The sequence below is a fragment of the Aspergillus foveolatus genome (assembly GCF_047715535.1).
Source record: "Aspergillus foveolatus strain CBS 279.81 unplaced genomic scaffold BDW70scaffold_199, whole genome shotgun sequence".
Classification (NCBI taxonomy): Eukaryota; Fungi; Ascomycota; class Eurotiomycetes; order Eurotiales; family Aspergillaceae; genus Aspergillus; species Aspergillus foveolatus.
The window spans coordinates 1-13,108 of record NW_027396263.1 but is presented as its reverse complement, the minus strand read 5'-3'; the positions used below and the strand labels follow the sequence as shown (position 1 = coordinate 13,108).

Genomic DNA, 13,108 nt, shown 5'->3' with positions numbered 1-13,108 from the left:
AACATGGCGTTGTTCTGCAAAAATAATGGGCTACCCAAGTGGCACCCTCATGAAAAAGAATCCGAAACCAAGCCCAAGCTTCCCGAACCCGGGCTTTCTGAATCTCAGACTGCTGGGTTTGGATCTTCTGTGGAGTTATGGGGCAGCAAGGCAATAGCATATGTCCCCTCGCAGAAAACAGAACCTTGGGAATATCGTCCAGGATACACGCCTAATGGCGAAAAAATCGAGTACCGCCAGCGCATGGGGTCCAGCATAAACTTTGTCGTTTGTGGCCCACAGGGCTGGAGACTAACCTCAAGTGGGTCAGTTGGCGGCAAGCTTGCTCGTCTATCCGCAGAAAATGCAAATATACCATGGGTCCATAGTGCGCAAGAAGCTTCGAGCTACTTACAGGGGAGATTGTGCCAAACCAGCCACAGATACAAATATGATGTTTGGTTCGTGGCTATTGCACAGTTAGATCTAGAGAAAAAGATCCGGGTGCCTAACATGGTTGTGGGTTTTGTATCCTTCATTGACGGTGACCCCCTGACAGAGGAAAGAGTCGCGTTTCCGCGTATTGCTCTAGAGAATTTCCTTGGGAAAAGTGCCGCCGAAGCTCTTATTTCACGGCATATTACCTCAGTTGCAGTGCCATTGAGGCAGGCTCTGGCAATTGGTTATCAGAAGGCTGGCGCAGAGAGCGCAAGGCTTCGTCCACTCACCCACAGAAGTAGAGTGGCTCAGGAAGAAAAGCTACTAGAAGGCTTGCGAAACCTCTCCCTCGAATCTCCTAAAGAATTTGAGAAGCTTACGGGTACGCTTGGGTTAGTGAGGGCGGATCGACGGCTCGGGTGGAAAGACTGATTTCCATAAGATAGTGCAAGGATTAGGCAGCTTGAAAGGTACTGACGCTAAATCTTAAGGAAATATATTGGAGAGTTACAAACAGTAGCCATGAAACCTCTGTGATGCCTCTGCAAAGTCCAGCACTGCACCTAAGATGCTACTGTCTTGCATATCATCCTGCTTACCTTTCTTACCTGGAGATCCTCCTCCCAGCATGTCTGAAATATCATTAAATGCAGTCCCTATCTTCCTCCGTAGCTTTTGTCGTAGATCCTTCAGTTTTGGGCAGTCAATTAAGACATGAACAACTGTTTCTGCAGCTCCACATTCGCACTTGTCGTCTTCTCTGAACTCATGTAATTTGCCGTGTGTTGCTAGCCAGGAATGGCCAGTTCGGAGTTGGGTGAGCAGGTAGGCTCGATTTCGGGGAAGAGAGCCATACATTCTCCGGGTGCGAATTGAGGGTAGGACTTTGTCAATCCGACGGAGGTGGCCACAACATACATCAGTGCTCCGCCGACATTGCCAGCTGCCATGACTTCTACGAGTCTCTTTCCAACATGGACTCTGAAGCTTTAACATAGAGGGACATAGTTGTTGCAAAGAAGGATCTGCCTTTGGTGTTCTCTCAGGCAAATACATTCATTCGGGGTGATGCTGTCGAATTACAGGGATATGAGCCAACAGCAAGAGGGGTCATTCAGAGCTGGGCAGAAAGGGAGATTCAATGAGATTCTGATCTTCGTGCACAGAGAATAGCGTCATCAAGTATTATGATTTGTTTTCAGTACAGCTTTCTTGGTCACTCAATATAATCTCTATTGGCGCATACATAAGGCATACTCGATGCTCAAATCTACCAAGGGCAGGTGACAGAATATCATGCTACATTAACAGCTGGACGAACTGTAAAATGATCTGCATAAGCGCCAGAACAGATCCGAAAACTCCAAATATCATCACTGCCCAAAATGTCATCTAGTTTGCCAAGTCTCTCATATCTCCCTACAACTAGTCAACGTTCGCGGCACGGTAGCAGGTAAAAAGTTTGCAGAACTACAATTTAGTATCGCAGAATTGGAAAGTCTTCAGGTGGGTAGTAAGTTTCTTTCGGGCTCAAATACCAAACCTCCCGCATTTGGTCGGAGTTGAAAGCCAGGATCAGTTGCCACACAAGATAGACGAGCTTAGCAAAAAATGAAAGAAAAAAAGAAAAGGAAACATACAACAGCTGGGATTCGCATGTGGTCACCCACCATACTACTAGCCAGCCGGCGTGTGGCTTCAACGCGGCCAAAAGTCGGGTGGGTGCCGCCAGGGTGAGAATAGGGTGAGGCCGCTTTACGGTCGCGCGACCCGGGTGAGATTAGGGTGAGATTAGGGTGAGTGCACAATAGATGGGGTGAGATTCTCACTGCCGGCTCACTTGCCTTACTTGCTTCACTTGCCTCGTACGACCTGCCTATTCTACAAAGCGATAAACCTTAGTACCCGCCCACTTACAGTAATCGATCGAAGATTGGCTACCTAAGCCACTACTTCAAACACCGGCGCTTAACAGAGCCACAAAGAAACGTTGCTGCCTAGACTGTCAAAGTGAGGTTGTGAGGGAGTTTGGGAGAGCTCAGGTTGACTACTACATCGCTTTTGGCTTGGAGCGGCTTACTAAGTTAACTCTGCGGACACTCGAGAGAATGATGTAACATATATCTAACAAAATCCTCCCCCAAACGGCTCATCTTCATCGTCGAATACGATAGGTCACTGAGCACGGTGAGTACAGTTGAAGTCTTTTGTCTAACCTCTTGAGTGAAATTAACGGGACCAGAAGACCCTCACAATGGATGATAGGGTTATGGCCGCCCTGGATGAAAGTATCGCATTTGCTCAGGCACAATTTAACGATGAAGATCCGGTCGCTGGATTGCTTCTGCAACAACTCTTTTTTCTTCGAGAATTACGCAAGGGAAATGTGTCTACTTCTGATTTGAATACCGCCTTTTCTACACTACAAAAATGCGAAGACGAGATCTGTGCAGCTTGGCCCCTAAAAGCTGAAGAGGTAATTTTCCTCAAGTCATTAATAGTTGATCCTCTCTTACTTTGTCTAGTAGTGCAAGAGGTGACTCTACTTCTATCCATGGGAGCAGAAAGCTTAAGCCTTGGGAATACGGCCTCTGTTCAATGTTGACAGCATATTAACTATTAGTTGGGGCTTATGACTGTTAAAACATCGAGGACTTTTATGAGCATATCATATTTAATTGAAGTATTCTTGTCCCGGGTATCCGTCGTGAGTAATCGTTGATATTAAGCATCTGGCCCAAGAGTAATTAGTATATTGCTGATCCAACTTAGATGAACGCCGCCCTTACTGGTATGCGTAAATTAGCCTTTCCTTTCATAAACAATTTGAAGAGAGATTGGAGAGCATAACTCGTTTGCGACCCTGCTTGGTGTTGGCACGGGGATGTGGGCCCTCATCTCACCTTTCCACACACGAGGCGGATCCGCATTCGGTAGAATACTTTTCCCCGCTGCGACAACGAGACATTTAAGCAGGTCTGAATATCTCCAATATGTTCCGTTACTGAGCTTGGCAAGCAAGATCTTGGAAATGGCACTTCTGATGGATGAACCCAGTCGCCGCAAACGCCCTAGATTAGGAGACCCAAAAAGTGCTCCAAGGATTGACTTCAACTCCCTTCCAACGGAGCTCCGATTGATGATCTGGGAATATACATGGCCTACGGCACAGGTCATCGAAGCTGCATCGTGGGAGAAGTTCGACGACGCTACGTCCGAGGAACTCAGTGATGAGGTTGAAGAAGAAGATGATGACGGCGAAGAAGATAAAAATTCCATTGACGCAGCAGGATACATGCAATTCAGTATCCTTCGTCCACTGGGCTCTTTTGATACACTCCTGCGAAGAGATTTTAGCTCGAGACCCTTAGAGACAAGGTCCCCATTGGAGGAGTGTCCGCCTCCGATCGCTCTCTGGATATGTCACGAATCTCGCATGCATACATTAAAAGATTACGCCTTGATCCAACACCCGGATCTGCCCGAATGCTCTTTCTATTTCAATCCGCGCCATGACCTTCTTTGGTTGAGGTGCGACATTACCAGCGACTCTAAGCTCCTAAAGGAGCTGCAAGCATCCTACCTGAATTCCCTTACTCAATTCAGGATTCTTCTTGTCGAGGATACAGAATGGGAGGGTTGGGACCTATCTTCTTCACTGGCCCTATCCATCTTGCCTGCTCTGCAGACTGTTGTACTCATAGCGGATGATCATGAAGACGATGGCACGCTAGTAAAATACAGCGGTCAGGAACACCGGGAGTTTGCTACCAGATACCAAACCGAATATTCTATGTTCGTTGGGTGTGGGTGGCAGGGCACATCACCCCAACTTGAGTATATAGATCGTGATGGCAATTCCTACCTCGGTACATATATTCATCACAGAATGGCTACTATTTAAACGGTCTTTAGAGATAATATATTAAGTTGTGTCCAGTACTATATTGCAGCCCATTCAGTTGATTCCCACCGGCCTCTTGAAGGGTTAGCAGATATTTCAATAGAGTAGCGACCAGATATCAAACCCAGAGTCCATCAACCGTCGATTCCTCAGCCTTCTGTTCCCCTAAAACGGCTACGCGATTCAAGCGGAGTTCAAGAGTTGGACGACCCTCGAAGCAATATAACCTCAGGCGACCCCTTCCAGATACCTCAGCACAAGCCGCGGACGAAACTACTCCATACAGACCGGTGACAGCTCTGTCCACAATATACAGGCAAGCACCTATGACCCCATTCTATTTAAAGAATCCCCATCCCGACATATCAGTTGGTATCTCAGACCGAGCACTTGCAATGTCATATGGCGGACAACACGTGTAAGTCGTGCATCTGATTTTGTCTCTAAAATCTCTTGTATTTTGAATTGGGGCTCAGGAACGTTTCAAGCTACAATAGCCGAAACCCTCGACTTTTCAGCCATATTTATCTTAGTGCTGTCAATTCATATCGTATAGGTTCCTATCTGCAACAAATTTTCTACACTTTCATGCTCAATTGCCTTAATATCGGGCCACCGAGGCTTCCTCGGTAGACACTGACTTTAGAAAATTGATTCATTTTTTAGTCGTTGTTTACCTGGCCAGGAATTCAATCCCCGCTTTCCGGATCGACCCATCACCCCACTGTCTGCTCACGGCACGAATCAAAAACTTCACTGTCCACGATCAAGTCAGCCCACAACGAGCCGTTCCGGAATTGGTAGATAAGTAGGTGATTGTGGTTGGCTGCAAGCTGATTTTCCTCATCTCTCTTTTAAGAGTAACAACAGCCATAATTTGGCGGCGCAGCTGTGGCTTGACTCAGCCACTACACATGTTTGCAGTTCTTCTGTCAGCGTAATCACCGCAGGCTCACCTGCCTTGGGCTTAGTTTCGCTTGCTTATGGTAATCGATAGAGATTGGCTACCTAAGCCATTACTTCAAACATCGGCGCCTAACATAGCCACAAAAATTATTTTTCACGCTTTACCTCAGTGGATCCTCTTGTGGCTTGGCTGTGACTAAGCGTTGTTTTGTCACATGGCTGCTCAGCTCTTCTTTAATGAGCCCCAGCTGAGCAAGAGCTTCAGTAGCACTCTTTCCCTACTATCATAACTCATGAAAATGCTGGGAACTTTGCGTCCATTTGTTGATGTAAGGATAGCAAACTCCTGAACTAGTCAAATACTAATAAGCTTCTGACAGCCAGCAAGCCGAGCTGTGAATAGGACATTTCCACTGGATGGTGTTGATCTCCTTTCCCTTCCTGATGAGTCTCTTGCTACCCTACTCGACTCTGCGCCGGCTCTATACGATTTTGGCCAAACAACTGTGGTGCGGCTATCCAAAGACTTGGTTATGAAAGGAGGCGGCAATGTGCTTCCTTGCGAGGCAGAGGCACTTAGGATTGTTGCCTCAAAACCCGGCATTCGAGCTCCACGCGTTCATCGCTCTTTCCAGCTCACAGACGACTCGAAATATTTTGGCACAATGGGGTATATTGTGATGGATTATATCCATGGCCAACCTCTTGATACCTGCTGGGAAGATCTTGGTGATGAACAAAAGTCGGATGTGTCGAAACAAGTCGCTGAGATGATCATGGAAATGCAGTGTATCAAACTGCCAAAGCCAGGACCAATCCAGGGTGGACCATGTCGCGGTCGATTCTTCACTCATTATAGCGCTGGTCCATTCAACAATGAGTCTGAATTTGAAGACTGGTTTAACCATAAGCTTGACATATGTCAAAAGTTCAATAAAGCTCCACAAGATACGCCTAGGTTTAAGTTCACAGAATTTGTTCTTACTCACCAGGACGTCAGCCCTCGAAATCTCATTTTGGACCAACATGGACAAGCATGGCTAGTTGACTGGGCGGATGCTGGAGCGTACCCTCCAGCCTTCGAAACTGCGGCCCTGTCTTCCCAGCAGAGTTTTCCTGAATTCAATGCTAGGGTGCTATCGCATCTACCACGGTACCCTTTGGAGGAAAGGCAACTAGATTCTATCGGATATGCACTAACAACAGCTGCACTAGCTTAGTAAATCCTACTTATTATACTTAAGTCGATCCTATCCCTTCCTACTCTTTGCCTTCTATATTTATTGTCCTTCATGGACAGCCTTATATATTACGATTGGCCGTAGAGCACTTAAACAGTGCTCTTGCCTGGCGTTATTCAAAACCCTTGTGTCATCCATTCGGCAAACAAGTAGACACGGGGGTCGAGTTATTCTGGCCAATTAGTGGTCAACTTACTCAAGTTCAACAAATGACAATAGTCTATTAAACGCCTGTTGTTGAGCGCTGCATATAATCCTTCCATATTTAGATATCCTTGCAGCTAATAATGCAGGATTTTCTCCTTCATCCAAGGAAGGGGGTTTATTGGATCACAATCTACCTCCCTGTCATTAGTCTACGCGCCAGGCCAGTAACATATCATCTAATTAGTTCTTTCTTGATGCATGTGGCAGGATCCCGGCGGCTGTTGAAACGCATAGACCAGCATGTGCAATAACTGGCGATACTACCTGGAGCGAGGTGCTAATGTTAAATAGGCCATCAAGAGCCATCTTCTGTGCATCCAAACTCAGCCATCTCCAAACTTCATTGTTGAAATAAAAACGATTACATGTTACTTGTCTGTGAGGTAAGTATAATTCCGGCTGACCTGATATTTCTAATATACATTAGGAACCATATTATCTCTACCCTTAAAATGGCGAGCTTTCAACCTATCCACTTCATACCAAAGCATCGCCAGGCGCAGATACTAGAGTTACCGGTACAGCGAATCATTGCTGTGGCGCACGGTCAAAACTCAGGCACAAATCACTGGTCTCTCTACCTTTTGACGAGCGATCGAAGCTCTGTCCGAATTGACTGTCAGCCAAGTTATTCAGTCCCAAGTTCCGTCCTCAGCGGAGGTTCCAAAGCAAACCTTATCATTTCGGAGCTTCCATATGCTGTTTCTCACGATGCTCAAGCCCAGTTTGTGCTTAACGTTTCTGCAAATTTAAAGGTCAAGAGTGTTTATAATTTACTCATTCAGAATGGGCGCCATAAATATGAGTTCGATTCAAATGGAGTTGGATGCAGATTTTGGACTACAAATCAGCTAGATTTGCTGCAACAGAATCTTCTTATCACCGATGCAGCCCAGGTTGCGGCCGCGAAAGGGGGGATTCTTAAGCTATGGCCAGATCAGACACCCCTCGCACTTGACCGAGGGGCATACTATCAGTAAAGAGTGCCAACGGAGAAGTCAATTTCCAGTTTACTGCTTGACTTAGTTCTATCTTAAGGTCAAGGAGCGTTCATCATATCTTTGCAATCTGAATTTCTTTGGTTTTATTTTTGAGACATTTTTCGAAATATGGTACGGTTGATTTCTCTTGTTCCTCTTTTTACCGTGGTCTTATTCCTCTACAAGCAGGAGAAGAGTTCATTACTGTCAGATAAGGCCAAAAGTGTCCTTCTTAGGGCGACAACTCAAGGTCCTAAGGTATTCTGAGATCAGAAGAGAAGGTATTCGTAAAGAATAAATGCAGTTTGTTGACAAAGTTGGCTAGTTTGGTTGTTCCGAAGATAAGACACGAAGAACAGAACTAGATACATGGTAATGAGCGTCCTTAAATAGACCTACCCCCCTTCACAGGCTGGGCTTTACCGCGCGTGCCCTACTACACAATCAGAGCTCTAAAGCTGAATACATGGTAACAGATTTCTAGAAGGGGAGGGGTCAGCGTATGATACAACAACAACACTGTACATAAAAAAAGTTTCGAGAGTAAAATAAACGAATAATTGCTGGTTGTCAGACTGATTCAGCTTTCGCCTGTATATTATCCGAATAGCTGTCAAAATTCCTGGCCCTGATAAATCCCTGGTTTGCCATCATCTTGCAGATTTTGTAACATTTGTCACCTGGTTCCTTGACTTCAAAACCCTCTTTTGCACCCTCCATCATCCAGGAGGTATCACGGGGTGTTCCAGTAACAAAAGCAGCAATAGCTAGACTCTGTCCAAGGCTGACTTTTTCAAACGCTTTTATGAGCTCCCTGGTCAGCTATAATGCGTGAGTTCGCCAAAGTTTGCATTAGAAGGGTGTTCCTTACTTCTTCATCTTAATTTGAAGTACTCTTCTGGGTATCACATCGTGAGTAATCATCAACATTAAGTATCTGGCTCAATAGTAATTAGTATATTGCTGATTCAATCTGGATAAATGCCTCCCTTACTGGTATGCGTAAATCGATACTTCCCTTCATGGTGAGCAACTTGAAGAGAGGTTGGAGAGTTATTACTATATAGTTTGCAGGGTTGTCTTGATAGCAAAGATTTTATGACTCTGGTACGTTCTAGATACCCAGCCTGAGGTACCCCGCTGTACAGGGGAATTTGACGAGGCGGTCCCTGGTACGTCGCAGGCGTCTTGCTGTCTAGATTTGTCACGCCGTACAGAGTATCCTGGATTACTATTTAATTTGCCTTTCACGACTGCCGATCGTTGTCTTACCCGATTCCTTCTAGCAGATTGAGCCCTCAAGTCCCAGGATAGCGTCTACAGCATATAATAATGTGGGGTCTGCTAGCTGAAGATTGTTTCGACCGAGACACTATGTTCCACATATTCCCGAGGAATTTCCCAGACAAACAAGCACTCATTCTTGAACACCTCAGGTTTTTCAATGATGGCTCCGCAGCGCAAGCCGCTGAGCATGATGGGGAATGTTGTTGTTTTCACCACCGGACACTCGAATGATGGCAATCCAGATTGTTCCTGGAGCTTCGTCGGGGTGGTAATATTTCGCTAAAGCGCGGTGCACAGCTTCAAGGGGACGATTTGTGACTGAAACCAACGCAGTAGGTTGTCTATTTTCTCGTATCTGATGACTGTCGAATTCGTAAAGGAGATCCGCGTCAGATAGTGCCGGATGACCATCGTGGTACTGACCAGATCTCAGCCGGCCAGCACTTGTTTTGGAATAGCAGCGATAGAATAATCGGGACTGCGCGTGGCCCATGCTGAGTTGGTTTCCTACTTAAGAGACCAATCAGAAAAGGTGTAAGACACCGTCATTGCCTGAGGTTCTAGCAACTACTAAGTGAGACGACAAGTCGATGAACGGTCTGAATGAACCAGTAGGAAGCATGTATCTGGTTGCAAATGAATACAGGAATGAATCGCTGAAGACCCTGAGGGAGTCTTCACGAGGGCCTATATAAATAGTGACTCGGCGGGTGAAACGGAGGGGACCTCCGTGGAAGCAAGCTCCGGCGGATAAAAAAAACCCAATTAATTCAATAAAGGCATCAACAGGATATACAAAAGGAATGTCTTGCTACATAAGGATCATAAGGTTGATAGTCTACATGCGTCATGTTGGTTCCCTATTCAATTAGTATGCCCTACACAGAAAGATTACGAGCATGCCTCCTGCCATTAAGAAACTTTCTAACATCCCTCTTGAAAGACTTGCCAGTATGAGCGGAGCAGTGTTGGCCTTTACCATGGAGTCTGTCAGGTGGACCGTTGCTTGCAGTAGCAGTGGTTGAGGGCTCAGGTTCAATGAAAAAAGAGCCTTCAAGATTGCCGGTTGCCTGAGAGGGAGAAACGGAAGAGTGTTCCGTGATATCCGTGGGGACTGCACACTGGGCGCTAGTCACGTTGTTAATGGCATTTGTCGCGGTGGACAGTGTCGTGGTAGCTTCAGCGGAAGGCATGGTTGACAAGGCCACGGTTGTGACAGAGGTAGTGAGAGATGTAGCACTGTTGCTCCCGCTATCACTGCTACCAGCAGTGTATAGTGCAGGCCCGGGAATGACATAAGAGCTAAGTGCATTCCAGATATTAACATAAATACCCGTGTCCGTATCCTTGTACAACTCCGTGCCGGGAGTACCGGCTGGTGTTGCAGTGCCGCTGCCTGTAATCTTCAAGTTGATGCACTGTGGATAGTTCTGCGCTCCGCCCTTATTCGCCGCGCTGTGTAGCGCAACGATTTCATGGCGCAGCACATAGTCGCCACTTTCAGTATCCGGTGGGATGGTGACAGTCCAGCTGAAGTTTGCTGCGATCAGCTCATCGCTCGCCCAAGTTCCCGGCACGGCGCTGTTATCAATCAAGCCGCCAGCATCAATCTTGAAGAATTCAAGGTCTGTCTTGACAACGGAGGCGCAGTCGCCGTTGCAGTTAGCAAGATACATGATCACCGGCCCGTGATGATCTGTTGGCCAGGTGCTCCAATACAGTGTGACTGAGCTTCCAGGGAAAGTCTCAGCAGAGAACCTACCGGGCTCAGCACCGCGGTGGCATACAATGTCGGGGTCACCGTAAGCTCCAGGGGCAACATAGCCTGTGTCGGTGGCGGTTGTTGACCACGCGATCAGCCCGGGAGGGTCGGGCTCATAGTAATAGGTGTCGACAAGGTAGCCGCCGTAGGTGGTGCCGTCGACATTGATCCTGGTGACATAGCCGTGGCCGACAACAGATCTAGCTGTTCCCAGCAGGAAAGCGGCAAGCTTCAGAAGCGACATTTTCGACTTAAACTGTTGTTTGAACGTGCAGCCCGATAGAAGCAATGTTTTCAGTCAATGAATATGGAGGGTTAACAAAAGAGCGAATGAACATGCTCGTCGAGAAGAGATCAACGCCAGACCGTATGTGTTGGTTTAAGAAATCATTTCTTAGAAGTCTGACTGCCATCGCGAACCCGTCCAGTATCAGCTAAAATTGGATTGCATGTTTATCCGGGAGCAAGACAAGAGCTCCGATCCGCGAGCCGATTTGGGTGCGCAACTCTGCTGGAGAATCGAATTTAGTTCTAAATTTTGAACTAATCAATTATCCTGAAAGGTGCACGAGTTCTGATTCATTAAGTACAATACAAGGCCGAAGAATAAAAGTATGTACTAGTTAGGGGTGTGAGATAACTGCAGTCCTGACCAGTGCTCGATGTCAATCCAGGGAGGTGTCCGAACATACTGCCCTCCGGTACCGCCTGCCAGTATGCTCCGACAGGATATCTCCCTCAAAGGCGGTGTCGACCCCGCCTTTGCTCTGCAAGACCGCACCGAAGAGGTACTCTGTATTTATGATCAGGCCTAGACAGTCGCCGCGCCTCCCGAGTGTCGTTCATTTGCTGAACTTCTATTTGCTTTCACAATCCCCTCCTTTTAGAAGAGTGTGTAATAGTCTGTCGAGCAGATAAAGAGTGAGACAGGGCAGAGTTGTTCTTGTTGTCAGCTTTCTGCTGATGGTCACCGCCTGACAAATTCCGAGAGCTTGAGCTAAATGCGAAAGGTAGGTACATATGTTTGTACTGTTTGCTTTACTAGCACACATGATGTCAAATCCAGATTGGGCACCGAGTCCGCGCGTGCCCATCTCCAGATGATCTTGATGAATTCTCACACATATCGATTTTGACAAATCTGATCTTGTGTTGAAATTCTGTCTATATATCTGCAGGTAGACAGAAGTTTTCGGAATACGCCTTTTCTGTTTGTCCCACAGGCCGACCGTTCGCTGTTAGCCCCGCCCTCATATGGTGGGGGAGAAAGGTTTCAAAGAAAGGCGTTGTACCTTAACACCTCAGCACGACCATGTCTGCGGGACTGGAGCGATGCTCAGTCGACGGTGAACTTGGCGACAGGATAAAGAATAAAGTCATTCAGCAGGCGATTGACCCGAGGATCGCAAACGATGCGGAGAGATTGGTGAGAGAGTCAGGCCACAACCTCAGTTCCGAGTCTTTATCACCCGACGGAAAACCATATCCTTTTCGAATTCTAGAGCCCAAGAAACCGGTGGAGAAAGTGGTCGTTGAGTGGTTCAAGGTAATGACAGAACAGACACTATGAAGGGAAAGTAAGAATGCTCATGCTTTATAGAATCGATCCAATATTGAGAGAATTGCACAATATTTTAAACGAGAAGTTGCCGAAGACCCTCGAACCCACCTGCTGCAATGGTTTTTAATATGCACCTCTAAAATGTCTCGACCGGGAACTATGACACAAGGGATGTCTCCAGATGACAAGACGACCATCATCGTATGGATTGCGCTGGGAAACCTTGATTCCAGTAACGGGATTTTCTATACAATGACTAGCGGACAAGATATGAGCCTTGACGGTCGCGAGAGCATAACTTTTTCCGGGAGACCAGGTGGTTTGGCCGTGCTTCTTCTTCTCAGTATGTAGTTCACTAGGAGTGTGTTGAATCCCCAAACATATGTCTACAACCTGGTCCTCGCCAGGGGAACGGAAATCTTAGTATAGCGCAGATTCAACATTATTCACTCAAAATAGACTGCTTGGAAAAGTTCTGTAAGGAGACTATACATTGTGACAATTGACGATATCAGTAAATCGTCATCGGCGCCTGCGTGCAATTCTCAAAAGGTGGTGAATAACTCCTTATGGATCTATTTCTCATGATCTGGAAAGGATGCAGTGAATTTGCCAAAGGAACTTGAGAAGATTCGGTGACTTGGCTGACAATAATAGATGAACTCGATTGGTAGGAGTCCCAATCATCTGGAGCGGATGCTGCAGTAAAGGGTGGTAATGGGTTTGGGAGAGACTCGAAAATCATAGACTGGCTGACAGTGTTTGTTGAGCTCGGTTGGTAGGAGTCCCATTCATCTGGAGCGGACGCTGCAGTAAAGGGTGGTAATGGGTTTGGGAGAGACT

The 13,108-nt window shown here is 46.7% G+C and overlaps 5 protein-coding genes across 5 annotated transcripts; 4 read left to right on the top strand and 1 right to left on the bottom strand.

Annotated features, from left to right (window-relative positions):
- Positions 1–3,448: 3,448 nt before the first annotated feature.
- On the top strand, positions 3,449–4,321 carry BDW70DRAFT_165099 (2EXR domain-containing protein; the record flags this gene model as incomplete). Its single annotated transcript, XM_073741648.1, has 1 exon — positions 3,449–4,321. The coding sequence occupies one exon, from the start codon at positions 3,449–3,451 to the stop codon at positions 4,319–4,321; it is 873 nt and encodes a 290-aa protein (XP_073590621.1).
- An 861-nt stretch (positions 4,322–5,182) lies between these two features.
- Positions 5,183–6,759, top strand: BDW70DRAFT_145879 (kinase-like protein; the record flags this gene model as incomplete). Its single annotated transcript, XM_073738497.1, has 2 exons — positions 5,183–5,556; positions 5,608–6,759. Coding segments are annotated over exons 1-2 (871 nt in total), but the record flags the coding sequence as incomplete, so codon positions are not given.
- A 169-nt stretch (positions 6,760–6,928) lies between these two features.
- Positions 6,929–7,971, top strand: BDW70DRAFT_145878 (uncharacterized protein). Its single transcript, XM_073738496.1, has 2 exons — positions 6,929–7,058; positions 7,103–7,971. Exon 2 carries the CDS (start codon positions 7,128–7,130, stop codon positions 7,653–7,655), a length of 528 nt encoding a protein of 175 aa, XP_073590619.1. The 5' UTR covers positions 6,929–7,058; positions 7,103–7,127; the 3' UTR covers positions 7,656–7,971.
- Positions 7,972–8,769: 798 nt separating this feature from the next.
- Positions 8,770–10,948, bottom strand: BDW70DRAFT_154667 (glycosyl hydrolase family 61-domain-containing protein; the record flags this gene model as incomplete). Its single annotated transcript, XM_073739901.1, has 3 exons — positions 8,770–8,846; positions 9,067–9,077; positions 9,888–10,948. 3 exons carry the CDS (start codon positions 10,946–10,948, stop codon positions 8,770–8,772), a joined length of 1,149 nt encoding a protein of 382 aa, XP_073590618.1.
- Positions 10,949–11,339: 391 nt separating this feature from the next.
- Positions 11,340–12,758, top strand: BDW70DRAFT_145874 (uncharacterized protein). The gene is made up of 3 exons (XM_073738495.1): positions 11,340–11,914; positions 11,999–12,250; positions 12,305–12,758. The coding sequence occupies exons 2-3, from the start codon at positions 12,017–12,019 to the stop codon at positions 12,614–12,616; spliced, it is 546 nt and encodes a 181-aa protein (XP_073590617.1). The 5' UTR covers positions 11,340–11,914; positions 11,999–12,016; the 3' UTR covers positions 12,617–12,758.
- Positions 12,759–13,108: the final 350 nt, after the last annotated feature.

Excerpts from the sequence above, each read along its gene's own strand:
- BDW70DRAFT_145878 (XM_073738496.1), top strand. The coding sequence starts at position 7,128 with ATGGCGAGCTTTCAACCTATCCACTTCATACCAAAGCATCGCCAGGCG.
- BDW70DRAFT_145874 (XM_073738495.1), top strand. The coding sequence starts at position 12,017 with ATGTCTGCGGGACTGGAGCGATGCTCAGTCGACGGTGAACTTGGCGAC. Across the intron at positions 12,251-12,304 it reads TGGTCGTTGAGTGGTTCAAG|AATCGATCCAATATTGAGAG; the intron begins GTAATGACAGAA and ends CATGCTTTATAG.